At 43.4% G+C, this 17,405-nt stretch overlaps 1 protein-coding gene across 2 annotated transcripts in view; it reads left to right on the forward strand.

Annotated features, from left to right (window-relative positions):
* The window catches only part of LOC147210673 (nuclear receptor coactivator 3-like), a 56,910-nt gene that overhangs the window by 23,091 nt on the left and 16,414 nt on the right, over positions 1 to 17,405 (forward strand). For both annotated transcript variants that reach the window (XM_086114635.1, XM_086114640.1), the window contains exon 2: positions 16,720 to 16,827. In XM_086114635.1, the coding sequence (XP_085970761.1) occupies positions 16,736 to 16,827 (92 nt within the window). In that variant the 5' untranslated portion in view covers positions 16,720 to 16,735. The remainder of the gene's footprint in view (positions 1 to 16,719; positions 16,828 to 17,405) is intronic.

A 17,405-nucleotide genomic window follows, 5' to 3' on the forward strand; every position in this document is an offset into this window, starting at 1 on the left:
TTAGTCATAGTTCATACGGATTTTGTGGTGAATCTTACGTATATGGCCGTATCGCACAAATCATACGGATTCTGAAAATTTCCGGGTTTTTTGTTCACCAACTCCAAAAAGTAACGCAGGAATACAACTCTGAACACAGAAATGCCACTAAGTAGAACGATGATTAGACATTAACCAGACATTGTATTATGGAGATCTACAATAAATATCATTGAAAATTTCGTGGGGTTTTTTTCTGCCGTTATTTTGACATATAAAATGCTTTGGTATGTTATAAGGATTTTTTTGCTCTTTATAAGGATTTTTTTGGTAGTTTATACAGGTTGGCGCACCGAAAAGTTGACAGGTATGTATTCTCCACCCCATAGTCGTGTAAAATTAATGCTGCCTTGCCGTTCAGCGCAGCCGGCGTTCTTATTTGCACTCATCATGCTGTAACAGCTGTGTTCACGTACGCTTTGCAAATGAAAGTGATTGTGTTTCTTTCTGTACCGCATTATAAAATGGATTAGCAAGGGAAGTTGCTTTTGTATTGGAATGCTTTAGTACACAGGTGTCAAAACTCTCCGGTCCTCGAGGGCCGCTATCCTGCGTGTTTTTGATGTCTACCTCTTCCAGCACACTTCATTTCAAAAACCCAAACTCTCATGCTCACTGCAGTAATCTATATGCTGACTTTCTTCAATGCTAATCGCTTATGGTGTTGTGGGGGCAAAACACTCTCTCATACACTCTGTTCCTGCATGTCAACTAAATGCTTTAAAACATCGAATCAAGTCCAGAAGCTCTCATAATTTGCGTGCAGCGCACTGTGGCATTGTGTGCTTACTTGAAGACCCCTGAGGTATATGATGTGCTTGATGTGATGTTTGAACATTAACTGATGTGCTTTCTTGACCACTTCAGTTGGAAATTGTAATATTGTTCACGACTGGATGGGAGTTATCATGTCGTACCGCACATGGCAATGAATCTCTTAATAGTCAAGCACGCGCTTACCAGGCCAAGTATTTAAAGTAACCTACCATGTCATTGTAAGGTTTGCCTTGGCTTTGACTTGGCGTCTAACAGCATGAGCTGGGAGTCTTACTGCACGGCACACAAGTTGCAGGAACAGTGTAAGTCAGTTGAACCCCACAGTTAAGACACGCATTCAGTGAACTCCAGGTAACAGAAACACACTTAGACCAGAATGATGACCATCCTTATGATGGAAAAAAAAATTGAAGCACTGGATGCTGCAGTGCAGGGGTCCAGATTGCCTCTAAATGCTGGCATTTAACCCCTAAAATTTGAGCAAGTGCAACTAAACTTTTCATCTACTCGCGAATGTGTGACCAATAAGATTGCTGATTTATTCAATTACTTACTTTTAATCGTTGAACATTTTCTGGTGTTGACCGGCTCCTGCTCCACACTTCTGCCCATATATTAAGTGGAAATGTGAATATTTGCCTCTTGAGTCAGTTTGTGATTCATGCCACCTCTAAATTTTCTACTTGCGGCCCTATAACTTCAGGTGATAGGAGCTGCTGCACTCCCAAAAGTTGGAAGCCTGCCACAATGCATGTAGGGATGTGCAGAGCTGCCAATTTCAACAAAGGTAGACAAATAGCGGATATTTTTTCCCTTTTCTTTCAAAATGAACGCCGTTACAAGTGTTGCAAATGCATGTGGTAATTTGGGCAAGTGGATGTTGTGGTGACGGCTGACGGACTCGCCAATCAGGGGAGACACGTGGTTCAGCTACTTTTCAATGCAGAGTGCACGGCACAATACTGCACTCTATCATTCAGATGAATGAGTCTGCCTATTTATTTGGCGATATTGAATGACATGCAGGTGGAACGTAATATTAACATCTTGGAGTGAGATGATTTTTGGAAAAGAAATGAAATAAAATACACAGAATAAGTTCTTGCACTTGTTTGTTGTTAATCAGTTTTGTGCCATCATTGAATGGTCATTTTTATGCACGAGAGCACTTGTCGGGGGGGGGGGGGTCGCAGTACTGTATTTAGTCATTTAGTTTTGAAAAGTAGATTTTTAATACATGCATTTGAGCATGAAATAAAGATGTGTGATGTAAATGTTGACAATGAATATGAAAACATACATGTGGGCATATTTTGTTGAGATTAAGAATGGCGTTTTTGTCCTACATTTGGTTAAGTGTGCAGTCTTTTGTGGCCCTCCGTGAGTGCTGATGCAAAATTGTGGCCCACTCCATCATTTCAGATGCACATCCCTGATGAACATAAAACAAGTCTTGGGGCAGAACATCATGAATCATTCACTTGGAAAGGTCACTGGACCTACCAAACGATTATATGGATCCATAGAAGTTATATCATGGACTGCTATTTTGACATTTCAAAAACACATCAAGGAATTGATTGGCAGATTCCAAAATTGATGTGTCTACACACAGACACACACACACTCCTTGTGCCTCAGTCTCATTTAGGCACGTCCGTTGTCGTGAGGGGGAAGTGCTTGTGTAATTGCGCCATATTGTTGCCATGGCTGCAGAGTGACAGTCACTTGAGCTAAAGGGGAGTAGCTTATTGATTGACCTGCTATACGAATTATAAACGGCAATGACTCCCATTTTTGCCTCTGTCGTCTTGTGCTTTTGCTTCAAATTAGAGCGAGGCCTTGTTTTTGCTCATTTGAAGTCATGAAAGGCTGTACCTGCAATTTATGAAATATGCTTGTGTTGTCTTATGTTGTGACAGACCTGCCTCTCACATCAGTGTTAATTAACTTTCACGAATGGTCTGCACGCTATCATAATGTGAAGGGCTTTGCAGAATTGTCTTCCATCCGAGCGGTTTAGTTTAACTCTGACTGTGCACTCTAAATTTGCTTTATCGATTTTGGGAAAATGAACAATCAACAAATCAGTATTCCTTTGTAGAAATAGGACATAGAGTCTTTTATTGTTTTGATCCAATTCCGTCAACCGTAAAGATAAGGGAAAGTTGCACTTAATGCTTGTCGTTGTATCTCAGTGGACACCAGTCTCAGTACAAACTAAATACAATTTCACTTTTGATGAATGTGAACAGTTAAACTTTTTGCACATTTGCAGTGGTCATACTTGGTCTGTACCATCTCAAGACCTGGAACAATAACAGGAAAAAAATAATAAATCTCCACTTTTTACTTTATTTCAGAATTGAAAAGTGTCTGGCTCTTGCCGGCTGTCGGTTATGCCCGTTTGGTGTCACCGTGAAAACCTCTCACTCCCTCGTCTTCCCCACTCCACTGGAATAACTCCCATTTCCGTATCCTCACAAAGTTCTCTTCTGCGACCCTCTTTCGGAATCAAGTCTGTACATGCCTATTCAGAGAGCGCCAGAAGTACATCTATTGCTGAAGCATTTGTTTTTAACCATGTGACTACAGACTTAAACGTTTGCTTGAAGTCGATGGAAACTTACGAGACCTTTTAGGGGCCCCCGGAAATCTTGAGGTCCCAGGCAATTTGCCCGTGTTTGCTTAATGGTTATGGAACATCAGCCCTGGGTACAGTGTTACTCACGTTATTGATTATTCAAATAGCTCGTGTGTGTGTGTGTGTGTGTGTGTGTGTGTGTGTGTGTGTGTGTGTGTGTGTGTGTGTGTGTGTGTGTGTGTGTGTCTGGGGGAGACCCTATAACTTTTCAAGCCACTTCAACTCTTGTCCAGTCAAACATCTTTTTACATGATCGTGCTCTTCTTGAAGCGTCTTTCGGCATGTATTTGATAATTGCTTTGATTATAAATCGAGCTATAACTGCGGCGCTCCCGCACTGACCCGCGGTAGAGAATGAACAACTTCAGTTACAGTGTTTGTGCAATCCAAGCCAACTTTGGCCCGCCTGGTGCTTGTGTCATTCGGGGTTAGTCGAAGGTGAGCTTCGAGGACATGAGCTGAACAGTCTTTATCTTATCAGGGTTGTTTCCTGAGCTCTGTGCACTGCCTTTCGAATGCATCGCTTTCTACATTGAGGTGTCCTTACGTGGCAAAATGCGTCGCTCCAGTAAGAGTTGTTGAGAACACGCACTTTGATGGCCTGGCAAGTGTGACTGAAATGTGAGCTTAAAGCTCAGCAAAGGTTTTTAATCACTCCTGTCGGCTTTTGTTTAGTGTACAATTGTGCAGCTTACTTTCTTCAAAGTAGTAGCCAGTGTGACTGCCTCAGTTTGTCACGTACGGCCTACGTTTTGTTTCTGCCCATTGTACTCTTGAGATCCAGCTACAGGTCCATTTGGAAGACCCTCAAATTTGCCTTTTGATATTTTTCCTCAGATGACTCAGAAGTGAACTTGTAGTTGTTCCTCGGCTCAAAGTGCTTGATTTGCACGAGTGAATGATGATGAGGTGCCACTTTTTGCAAGCATTCTCATAAACCCAATCCATTTGTGATTGTCTCTGGTCCTGACATGTGCCTTAAGGCGATGTGTTGCTTGTCACTGTTTGTTGTCAATTTCAGGCTCAGCTTTCCAATCTAGACTGTCCAAATTTGTAACTATGCTCTTCATGATGATTAGCTGCAAGGAAGAGCTTATTTTATTTTTTCACAATCTTTATTTATTTCACCATTTTGCAAATGTAACACAATAGAATCTCTTCAAAAGGTGTACCATGAAAAGAAAAAAAGCGAAATGACCAAAGACTTTTTTTGTCAGATTGTGTTGCGGTACACTATTGAACACAATCCCCCCCACACCCTCATGTTGGGCTTTTTCCTAGTTCTTGAACAATATTTGCTTTCAGTTTCAGTCTATGTCACCAGTCACCAAAAGAACGCTAACAATGCACTGGTCTCCAAGTCAGACAAGATTTCGGGATTGATATCCCAACACACCACAGATAGCCGAGTGAACCTTGCCACAGAAGGGTTGGATATTTGCGCTTTCCCACAACACATGTGCATGATCTGGAGCCATGTGTTTACATTGTCCTGGCATGGATGATGAGTTGTCATCTGTTTGCTTCCATGTTTAGATGTGATGAAACAAGACATTCAATTGTTCCAGTTGAAATCTTTCCATTCACGAGAGTGTTGATTGGCATGTTTGTATCGTAACATTTGGGATCTCATCTCCTCACCCAGCTCTCTTTTCCCATTATCTGGTTACATGTACAGGACGTCCCTAAGCGATCAACACATGTTTGGAGAGGCTGTAAACGGAGTTGTTCAAAAGTCAAGACACATTCAATGTCAATCTATAATTGCCAGTTGAGATCATGTAACTAAAGCGCAGGAGACACGTTGCAAAATACTTGACTACTTTTCACACATCAAGAACAGCAAGTCAACCGGACGTCCGCCACACAGAAACCGCTAAACTATCAGTTCCATGGCGGAATTATCTCAGCAAGCATCACAGGACATAGTACCATACTATAACTTTAGAGCAAAGTCGATGTGCCGACGTAGACGGGAGGAGGAAGGAGAAGTTATTATTGGGGATAGGCAGGGTTATCCTGGGAGAGATCGTCACCGTTTTCCATCAGGCAAAAATTGGAAAGAATTCCACCTACTCAGCTTCAGCAATTTGTGTCCTCCATTCCCAAATGTGAAGTGTTATTAAAAGCAAAGGTGATGTAATACAGTGGCAAAGGAGCCTCTGTCCTGCTTTATTGGAATGTGTTGCAGGCATGCAATTCAAAAAAGGTGAATATTTGCCGCACAACATTTTGAAGAAGTAATTGAGCTTTTTTTAGTGAATAAAACTCAAACTGTTGTGTATGTAATATGCCCCCCCCCCAAAAAAAAGGAAGAACGAGTTGATTTCATCAAATTTATTGATGAAATTTGCACTAGCCCAGCTGGGTTTGTTAAAGTGAATTTAGGGTGGCCCAACACAGGCATGTCATAGCCTCGGGCCATCGGTTCACCATTAATGTCGAACCCTGCATAAGGAGAGGACCCTCATCCAGGAATGAGAATTAACCTGCGTGGGATTAATATGCTCTTACCACTTATTATATTTTAGTCTTCCATAATCCTACTGTCTATTTTACTGTGACCTTCCAAAGCCAAGTGTGCATTACCTTCTCGGAATGAGCCTTTTAACTCAGGTTGATGCTGATGAGGGCGGTAGCGCCCCCCCCCCCCACACCTCACACACACACACTCCACTCCACCCTGCCCTGCCCCCCTCACCCCAACCCACCATTTGCTTTTAGTAGTAATGGTAATTTTATTTTTAACCTCGGTTTTGGTCGTTCCTATTCTTTTTGTTATTTGTTTTTGTTGGAACTGCACTCATCCTCTCAGTTTGAGTGCTTGTCGTGTTTAGCATGTTGGCCTGTGGGAGCTGCTTCCCTACCCACCCATGCTGCTATTTATTTCTGTATTTATTTATTTTTTTTGTGGTATTCAGGGCAATTTTTGTAATTGTTGTGTCCCTTGAATTCTGAAAATCAAAATTTTCCTTGAAATAGTGCAACATGTTGTGCCATAAAGGCCTTTTATTACGTAGCTTAACATTCTGAGTCCACTGTCTTAATGAATACCGTACTGGTAAACGGTGGCATTGCAACTTTGGTTTCCTTTACCTTAGTGTAACCAATGACTCATGCTAGCACCTATTTCCTGTTGTGAAAATGCAAATGCAGGTGAAGTCGGCCCACAGCAGACACAATGACTGCCTGGATGAGATTCACAGTTCAACAAGTCAGGCGCTTTCCTTCAAGTCTTTCCCCTCGACCCTCATCTTCCACTCGGGAGTGTGAGATCGGACGCAGCGGGTTGTTCGCCGTGATCGCAGTAATTGGTCTCTAAAGATGGAAAGTTCCCACTCAACTTGGAAACACTTTGTTTCTAATGAGTGGTCCTAAGTGTGACAATTTTAACAACAGCCGCCCCAATTTGGCTGTCTCACTCCCCTCTTTGGTCCCCCCTAGTCTGCAGAGACAAGCTTGGATGTGGAGTCTTTTGTGTGTGTGTGTGTGTGTGTGTTTCTTTTTGGGGAGGGGGGGTGATGTGTTTAAACAAAGGCAACGAGCCAAAATGTGACTGAGTTCCTATTTTAGTCCAGTGTCATTGCTTGATAGTCTCCCCAAGTAGACACATATTTTTACACAATGTACATCTGTGCGGTGTTCATTTGTATCAGTATATACCTACCGGTAACTTAACATGTATACACTATCTTATTAAACGTGTATTTTAACTCTTTTTGATTAATGCTGATCACAGAGGAGTGAAAAGGTGCTGGTAGAAGGTGGGGACATGAATTGAACCTACAGTACATTGAACACAACTGTTGAGATCTTTGGTAAGTTTAAAAAAAAAGAAAAGAATGCATTTAATTTTGATTGGTTAATTTTCGGATAAAATAATGTCAAATGGATTTAACTTGAGTGCCATTTAACAGTCTATTGTTATGCATAATAGTGTTGAAAATCCACGTGAGCCCAATTGTATTCACCCACAAAAATGAATCATATGTGGAAAGAAAACATTCAAGAGGTTAACATCATGTATGCAGACATCTTTCGCACATTGGAGGAAATTAGTGTACAGTATTTAGACACTTTTATGACAACCATTATCCCTCCGCGGGGTAAGTCTGTAAATCCGTTGCAAATGCAGACAGAAATTCCGCCTCTGCTTGCTTCGTTATCCAACCACACTGGGGAAAAAAAGCTATTTTATTTAAATTGTACTCAATTTTCTTTCATTAAGTGGTTACACAAAACAAGATCGTCTGGATCTAGATGCGTTTTTAAAGTGCAGATCCAATTTTATTTTGACGAAATGAAATTGATCAAATTCAGCATGCCATATTTTAGTGCATAAATAAAGGATGTGGGGGCCGGACAGAAGTCCCCAACTCATTTTTATTCCCTCATATTATTTAGTAAGAAGTTTCAAAGAGGCGACATCTGTGTCACTTCCGTTCAATTAGCATTTTATTCCTCCTGTTGCTCGAGTAATTTTCAGAGTACAGCTAAGGGCTGTAAACACTGATTAGGCCACCCCTTAAAAGCACCGCCATATCTACCATCTTAGTCAACAAAAGGTGATTAAAGATCTCCAGTGAATCTGGAGTTTCACTTACTTTTAACTTCTAAAAGTTTATTGTAGATTGATTTAATCAGGTTTGATGAAGGGATTTACATGGATTTGAATATAATAAGAGAATTCAATATCGGATGAAGATTCAATCAAAAGCGAGTGTATCGTCTTTCTCGCTCGACGCGTGGGCGGCCAGGTTTGCAGTGGTAAATGCAGCCGATGAACTTGATGACTTTGGCAAAGATGAAAGTTAACTAATAACTTTCTGGAAGCTTTTGTCTGTTGCTTTACCCAAGTTGGGCCACCTTTATTACTTTTGTCACTTGGCGTACTCTTCACGCTACACGGCATCCACTTACTTCCATCCATCCATCCATCCTTTTTCCGATCTGCTTTATTCTCACAAAGCTCGCGGCCGTGCTGGAGCCTCGATCCCAGCCGTCTTTGGGCAGTAGGCGGGGGACACCCTGAACTGGTTGCCAGCCAATCACGGATCACACATAGACGAACAACCATCCGTGCTCACACTCACACCTTGGGACAGTTTAGAGTGTTCCGTTAACCTGCCACCGGAGCACCGGAGAAAACCCACGCAGGCACAGGGAGAACATGCAAACTCCACACAGGAACCGGAATACAACCCTGCACTTGTGCACTGTGAGGCCAATGTGCTAACCAGTCAGCCGCCGTGAAAACATAATGTATGATGTAATATTGCATCAGTCATGTAGGTAACCGAGTTAATTTGGCTCTTTTGAGCATTTACTTTGTGATGCACTCCTCCATTTAAGTTCATGCAATGTTAGGCTTCTCGATGAACATCTTGAGAGAACTGTAAATGGGCTGCATCTTTAATGCATCTTTCAACCAGTTTTGTAAGAGGAAGATGCTGTTGCGCAAGGGATTTGTTGCTCAAGTGCTTGGTGAAATGCAAATATGCAGACATCCAGACAATAAAGCTCCTGTAATTGAGGAGTATGCAGACAAACAGGCACAGTCATGATTATGGGGGAGTGCAATGTCAAAATGTGTTGCAGCCCATTCGCGATGCCCCCCACCCCCCATATGCCAATGTGCATGGACCCACGGGCCCTTAACCAACACTTCACTCCACTTTTCATGGCTTTTTGAAAGTTAACACGAGGACCAGGAGTTCCCGCTCGCACATGCTTACGATGACGCTCTCCAACTCCATTCGTCTCCACTCTCAATTAAAAGAGAACACATCAACTGAAGGAGGGTCTTTGTTGATGTGTTCGAGCACATACATCAGTGAAAGTGGAGCAGCAGCCACCTCCTCACTCTTGCGCACACGCGCGCACACACAGCCCCCCCATCTGCTCCTAATCATGAGTGCAGCCAGCGGTCAGGTCGCTGACGGTCAATGGCACACGAAACACATGCACACATGTACAGTAAACACACACTGTGTGGACCAGTCAGACACACGCTCTAGGGGAGGCCCATTCTGGTGTTCTTTCCTGTAACCACACACACACACACACACATCCACACAGGCGTGCACGCGCGCACACAGAGGCACACCAACAAGATGAACATGAGACATGCTGGTGGTGTGCTTTACAGATGACAGGGAGTCATGGAAACGCCCAGCGCTCTCCATGGTTACACACTCAGTTCCCCCATGGGATCTCTCCTGTGATTGTTGAGATCGTGCACTTAAGCTGCACCAACAACCCAGAGTGGCTAAAACACACACACACACACACACAAATTGACACAAATTAACCTATTAGGTTTCTTTGGGGATGACAATGGCAGGGATTAGCCCAGAAAATGTTTCTTTTGATATTTGCCATTTAGTCCGAAGGATATCCAGTGACTGTCTTCATTGTGTAGTTAAAGCAACAGCAAGCGATCATTGGCGTTTTTGTTCCAGGGGTGTCTTTAGCATTACGCTGTATTGTACTTTTAATCCACACAGTTTTATCGTTTGACTGCGATACAATTTCAGAAACCGCTTGATCCTCACTAGGGTCGCGGGGGGTGCTGGAGCCTATCCCAGCTGTCTTCGGGCAGTAGGCGGGGGACACCCTGAATCGGTTGCCAGCCAATCGCAGGGCACACAGAGACGAACAACCATCCACGCTCACATTCACACCTAGGGACAATTTAGAGCGTTCAATCAGCCTGCCATGCATGTTTTTTTCGGAATGTGGGAGGAAATGTTAATACTACTGTTACACTAACACGAAAAGTGTATTTTTTTTCTCGTTTTAAGATTGCTTTCCTTATTGTAAGGTATCTTCTAATATGGCTATTTCAACCATGTGTTTGCATCACTCATTGCCATGGCTCATGGTTGGTATGAGGTTAATTAAGACAACCTTGTATGTGTTTTTAGCACTGAAATTACCGTAAAATCTTGTGCATAACGCACATTTTCACCCCCCAAAAAACGATCCCAAATCAGGGGGCGAGAGTATTATATACGAGCGTTAATAAGACATAACATGTTTCACCTAGTTTGGATGTTTACTCGTGTCTAGACAGCAACCACACACCATAGCAACAGTAATTCATGCTTTACATCACAGTGCCAATGCGGTAGGAGGGCCAGTTTCAAAATAAGCCTTACCAGACTAACTAATATACAGACATCAATGCCTAAATAAGCTTTGATTTTGAATTTGATCCTGGCTGAATTTGATCCCGGCAGCCTGTCGCCGCGTAGCAGTGACTTGACTCGTTTTGCCAACTCTGAGGCATTGCCGTCACAAATTGTTGCTACTTACGACCGACTTTAACAACAAAACGGCCTCCTGAAATTACGTTCAATCGCTGATTGAGGGCGCTAAATAACGACTCAATTGTGCTGACACTGTATTCTGCGGCGCAAAACAGTTTGTTACACCATCATAACTTCTCTGTTTCGATAGCCTGTTCTATAAATAATCAAATAACATTTTATTTTAACACAGTCTCATCATGTGCAACTAATGTACATGTTCAAACTAAATAAATCCAAAGGATTTTTTTTTTCAGTCACCGCACACTTGGGCAATCTCTCTTCAAAACAGGTGAGGTGCAAGTGGAGGAGACTGACCAAAACAGTGTAAAATGAGGGTAACTTGAAACCACCAACATTGGCTAAAACAGTTAGAAGTGTGCAACTTTCAGCCATCATATTTTGAACGTCATATTGATCCTGTAATATGGGAGCATTAAAAACATGCACTTGCACAAATATGACCAGATGAGAATAATGGATAGGAGCAAATCAGGGTACCGTTTTATGCACGGGTACAGAGAAAACTAAACGCTTTTCCGGTTGGTTTCGGGAGGGCATTTTGTACACAGGTGCGTCTTGTACACAAGACTTTACGCTTGTCTTAATGTATTACCCTTGTGTAATATATTGTGTGTTGTATTATCGAATGCTCAACGTTTTTACTTTCATATCGTTTCCATCTAGATTCCGCTGAGCAGCCATCATAAGAAGGGGTCAAGGCGGGTGGGGGTCTGATTGTCCATCACCACCCGACATAAGGTGGGCTCTTATCCCACGTGGTTGGCATGGAAACTGTGTACCAGGTTGAGAGAATTTTTGTTGTTGTTGCCACGTTCTTGCGACATCCTGACCTAAAACGCAGAGCCGCATGTGTTTTGGGATGCTAATGTTTTATGGAGGTGTGTTGGCGGGTGTGCGCCTTTGTCAGGGTTTCTATCGAGACAGGAGGAGGGTTGGCTCTGTGGCGGCTTGAGAATTAGGGAAACAAAAGCAGATGCTTTTCAGGCAGATGAGAAATTGAAGTGTGGGGAGGCAGCAGATACACCAAAGGAGAAATCAAATTATTTCTTGTGCTCTGCCTGCCGATGTGGCTGAAGGAGAGCATTAATCTTTTACCTCCATCGGCAGGTGACACCACAGGAGCGCCGTGCGCGGACTTAACTAAGTCACTCTGGCTTTCATTCACACACTGCTTCTGATGCTCTGTTATTGCACAGATAACAGGATGAATACATTTGAGACCAGCGAGAGGGTAAATTCGAGGCGGGGCATGCCATGACTGCAGAAAGTATGGCAAAAAAAAAAGTGAAGCGACCAGGAAGTGAAACGTTTTTCTAACGATGGCCATGTTGAACAACAATGACCGGTTGTGTAACATACAACTCCCCTTCTTAAGTGAAAAACAAAACAAACATCAGCAGTCATTCATTTTTAATGAAAGGAAAACAGTAAAATGTGTCAGCAAGCTGGGTTTGATAGTCTTTTTTTCATTTCAGATTTGGACATGACCCCCGTTTATAATTTGGATTGTCACGGTGCATTTTTTTAATGAGTCAGAATTGACGAAGACTGTTTTGAATTTACTCAATTTTATTTCATTAAGTGTTCCACCAACTAAAATCAAATCCATATCCATTTTTTAAGCAGACTTATAGTCAACTTTAAAAAAATTATCTCAATGATTTTATTTTGTGCAAGCAGGTGGCAAAATACAATTAAGTTTCTGTGCATGTAATGTAAATATGTAATATGCCAAACTATTTCTTTCCATGTCTTTAATATGATTGATCAACAACAATATTATCTCTCAACAATTCAATGTGATGGCAAAATCAATTGTACTGTCTATAAAGAAATAATTCCAAACTCATTTGAACTCTCTCAAGATGCTTATTATTGAGAATATTTTAAAGCGAAACTGAATAATATACAGGATAGTCGCTGATAGTGTAGTGGTCCACTCGCCTGACTTGTGTGCAGGCAGCGTTGGATCGGTTCCCACTCAGTGACAATGTGGATGTGGGTAGGAATGGTCTCTATATGTACCCTGTGCCTGAGTGGCGACCAGTTCAGGGTGTAGTCTGCATTCTGCCCGAAGTCAGCTGGGATAGGCACCAGCACCCTCCCACGACCCTGTTCAGTATAAGCGGTCTTGAAAATGGATGTATGGATGAATAAATGAAGAATATATCTTAATAGCTAAGAAGTAAAACACAGCCTACATTTTAGGTGTGCTTTACATGTTATTAGGGAGGAGTAAAGAAGCATTTGCTAACTGAGAAAGACACGGTTCGAAGTTAAAGTAGTTGAGCCATTACTGCTAATGCTCACAGAAATTGACACTTTAGATGATCAATGTCTGATCATTAGAGTGTACACTGTGTGCAATCACTGCAAACAACTCTTGGAACCATCAACGGATTTTGATTTCTCATTTTAAGGTCGATGCTCCGGCATTAACTTCAAACTCTTCTGCCATTTTGCCACTCCTGCTACTTCAATTTTGTTTGCATAGCCAATGGGTCCTTGTGACTCTTGTTTTTGTCAACCAAAACAAGAGTCACAAGATTACAAAAGAATGACCCTTTCATCCTTTTTCCCGCAAAAAGAATGACAACAGAACATGGAGTGCCAGCTAGTGACCAGATTTGCCACAAAAGTCTGGTTTTACTCTATGGCTTCATTCAGGCTGCAAGCATATCTGGTTCCAATCAGATTCCTCCTCAAATCTGATGTTTAGGGCTGACTGCCCACACTGTTCGCAATTTTCCAAAAGGGATCTGGCCCTGTTCAGACTGGGCCACATTACTGACCCATCCGACAGGTAGCTATAGCAACGATGTCGGAACAGAGGCGTCATTCAGCACGCGCGGTGTTTGGCGTCACCGTTCCGCACTTTGAATGGTGCCAGGGACGTGCTGGCCATCGGGAGTTTGCCGCTGTGTGACGGCCCCGGCCGCACTATCCCCAACCCGGGCCGTCGAAGAACATTATTACTATGCTGAATTTTAGTCCCAGTATTGAATAGGTGACAATGTGACTGTAATACATGGTCAGTCCAGACCATAAGTCCATTTTCTACGGCTTTCGTCATTCACACTTATATGCAATCACCATTTCCAAAGAATGCTGTTTGTACCGGGTCAAATCTCTCAACTGATGGTTGATGACTGCAGTGGTATGAAGGAGGGCCCTCAAAAGTGTTGGCATGGGGTACACACTCCACTGTCAGTCTGTGATGTCACTTTTAGGACATCATACCTGCTCCTTTGAACAAGCCCCAAGCAGCCTCCTGCTACTCATTTTTGCTGCTGGCCTAGCTCTCATTACATGAGAGACATAGCATGTGGCCAAAGTACAGGGTGTGTAGATTACAAATGAACATGGTTAGCTACGGTATTTCCTCTGCTGTCTTCTGAAGTTGTTTTTCTAAGATCTTGGTTGTCAATATGGGTTTTTGGTCTGTTGTCATTTCCAGAGGTGTGCATTCTGTCATGACTGACGGAAGGCCCATTAATCCTTCACTAATGGATGCCCAATTTGATGATGAATGGCAAATGACGGTAAACGTAAAAAAAGTCGAACAAAACTTTTCAAAACTGACCAACTATGCATCGACGGAAGCTGTTTTTCGTCTGTTACTGAAATCGCCACTAAGCACGACAATAGCGACGGACCTTCTCCATCTGTCACTGATGGACTCCCTATCCGTGCGAGCACCTCCGGCCAGAAATTCCAGGAGATAGAAAAGTCATTGACACATGTCACAAATGCATCGTTTGCATGTCAAAATGATTATTGAAACGATGACAGACTGACGAAGGCAGTTGGGTGAATCCGACCGCTGACAAATAATGGATCGTCAAAATTCACTGACGCGCCCACCTGTCGCAATTAAATCATCACGGTTGTGTTATTAGTGGCAAGTGTTAATTCTTAGCATCCGTAACCTGCATCTACGGAGAATTCTTGGAGCGAGGCTAATTTAGGCAAGGTTAATTGTGCTAGCCTTCTAGTCTTAGCTTTAGTTACATTGCTTCTTTAATTTAAATCACCATCCCACCCTCAGCACGACCAACGGCATCTCCTATTTCCCTCGCTCGCTCGCTCGGCGTCTTCTTCTTCGCACTGCCCCCCTGCTGCTGCATTGTGTCCAGCATGGCCAGGCTGCCTCTCTGCCACCAGGTCCCACTGCCTGTGGCATGTAATTGACTTTATTCCTGCACTGGAAAAAACGGGCGGCCCACGCCAGGGTGGAGGTGACCCATTTCCCCCGGGCATTCGGCGGCCTCCTAATCAACCATTCTCTGGGGCCGTTTTATTCACTCCACAATAAGAGCAACTCCCTTTTGGAGAGCTCCATCAAGAGGTTGGCAGGCAGGCGGGCAGATGGATCGAGGGGTAGCGGCAAAGGGAGGCTTGTCTCAACCCTGACTTTGTGCCTCTGCATTTTTACCTCATCGGCAGCAAATGTGCTTGATTGTCTTCTGGCTAGTGGCGGGCAGGTGAGCCGTGGAAAGACAATGCAGGTAGCGGGCAGACAAAAAACAATGAGGCCGACAGACAGATGGGAGAAGATCCTCGTGAAAAAGATTGGAAGGGAAATGTGGGCGAAAATCTCAAGCAGGAAGAAGGGCTTTCACCATGAAAATCTTGGATTATTTAGAATGCCCTCTCGTTGCCTTGTAGCGGAACACAACAGTTTCAACTGAAGACATGCCACTTAATGCTATTTTAATTAGCACCAACGTAACTAAATCCGCCTTACTCCATTCATGAATCCAATGTTGACGACTCAAGTCGGCAAAAGATGATCTTGCTGCATGCCGATGGTTCTATATTATTCTGAGAAGTAAAATAAATGTTTTCCGGAGGGCATCGGCGCATGATGATTAAATGAGACACCGTCGTCTCCCTGCTGCCATTGCTCTGGATTGCAATGCAATAGAGGCGGCAGTAGTCTGGTCAGAGGATAACCATGTAATCAATGAAATGAAAGAAGCTGCTCTGGCTGTGAAGGTTAAGAGGGTTACTGGTGGCTTTCAGGCCACTCGCTGCACTACTTGTGCATGCGTGGAGCACTCATACTCAATTCTGCTTCTTCCTCTCTCCTCACCTGTTTGTGTGTTTGACATGCCTCTCGACTGACACCCCCCCCCCTCCCCCCAGCCCCTCACTATTGCCTCTTTTCTCCCTGATATTTCTGTTCCTCTGCATTTTCCTGGTCTCCTCCGGTAGTTGTGTTCACTCTCCCCCTTTCCTCCTCCCTCACCCCAGTGCCTGTCGCTGTGGCAAAGAAAGTGACCAATCAGAGCTCAAGTCACAGCAGCAGCTTCTCCCTCCCTCCCTCCCTTGTATCTTCCATTCCTTTCCTCTTCCTCCTCCTCCTCTCTTTCCATCTGCTTCGCCTCCCAACAACCTTTATCAACTCACTTCCTGGAGACGGAACGTGATGCATTATGGGAGACAGACGCTGTCTAACGGGGCTAGTTGTGCAGCCTGGCTTTTCATCAGAGACACTGCTAATCCTGGTTGTGTGTTTGTGTGTGTGTGTGTGTGTGTGTGTGTGTGTGTGTGTGTGTGTGTGTGTGTGTGTGTGTGTGTGTGTGTGTGTGTGTGTGTGTGTGTGTGTGTGTGTGTGAGAGAGAGAGCCATATGAGCTGATGAACTCCCACATGCACAGTCCCACACACAAATACACAGACAAACAATCTCAAATTTGTTCTCCCAGTGGAAGAGGCTGGGCAGACGTGTTTGTGTTTGTCATCCCCTGCCAGCAGAGGATGATAGGTGTGATATGGGCATATTTTGTCCTGATGGTTACAATTTGCAACTTGCCCCACATTGTTATTTATACGATTCAGCATCGACATAGTCGCAAGTCAGAAAAAGAGCTGCATAACTCCTTTCCACAATGATGAACAGGTTATTTCTACCTTGGTGCAGGTGCTGATATGTGTACATGATGAGCGGTTTGGGGGAGAACTCCATGGAACCTCTGATTGCAGAAAACCGGAAACGCAAACTCTCCACCTGCGACACACCTGGCCTCGGGTGAGTGTGACGGATCAGCAAAGTCCAAAAGATGGTGTGATGCCATTAATGGTATTTATAGCTTGACTCGAGCCAATAAAACGTCTTCTTTCGTGGACTAATACTTACTGCCCTCTATTTATTGGCACCGTTGGTTAAGATGTAATATGAAGCTTCTTATAAATTCATTTTTCTAAAAAATATGGAACCAAAATTGAATAAAAAGAGGAAAATCCATTCTTTAATTCAAGGGCAAATTTTCAGTGGGGAGAAAAAGACACACATTAAGAAACAATTTTGTCATATCAAGTTATGTGTGCGGCAATTCTTTAGAACCCCTGATGTCAATCATTTTCTACAAGCCCCTTTTCCCACAAAGCTACACCAATCTCCTCCTGCAATGTTTCACGAGACGGGGCAATACAGAAAGACAGCTTACCACCATTACTCTTGGCACAATCCAGCGACCTGGGATCTTTCCTCTGCACTCACCTTTTTTGCTCACTCCACAGCTTTTCAATAGGGTTGATGTCTGGGGACTGAGATGGCACTGGGAGGAGCTTGACTCTCTGGCTCTTGAAGGCTTTGAACACATCTTA

This window comes from Hippocampus guttulatus, chromosome 1 (genome assembly GCF_054856545.1).
Source record: "Hippocampus guttulatus isolate MCC_2025c chromosome 1, RoL_Hgut_1.0, whole genome shotgun sequence".
Lineage (NCBI taxonomy): Eukaryota > Metazoa > Chordata > Actinopteri > Syngnathiformes > Syngnathidae > Hippocampus > Hippocampus guttulatus.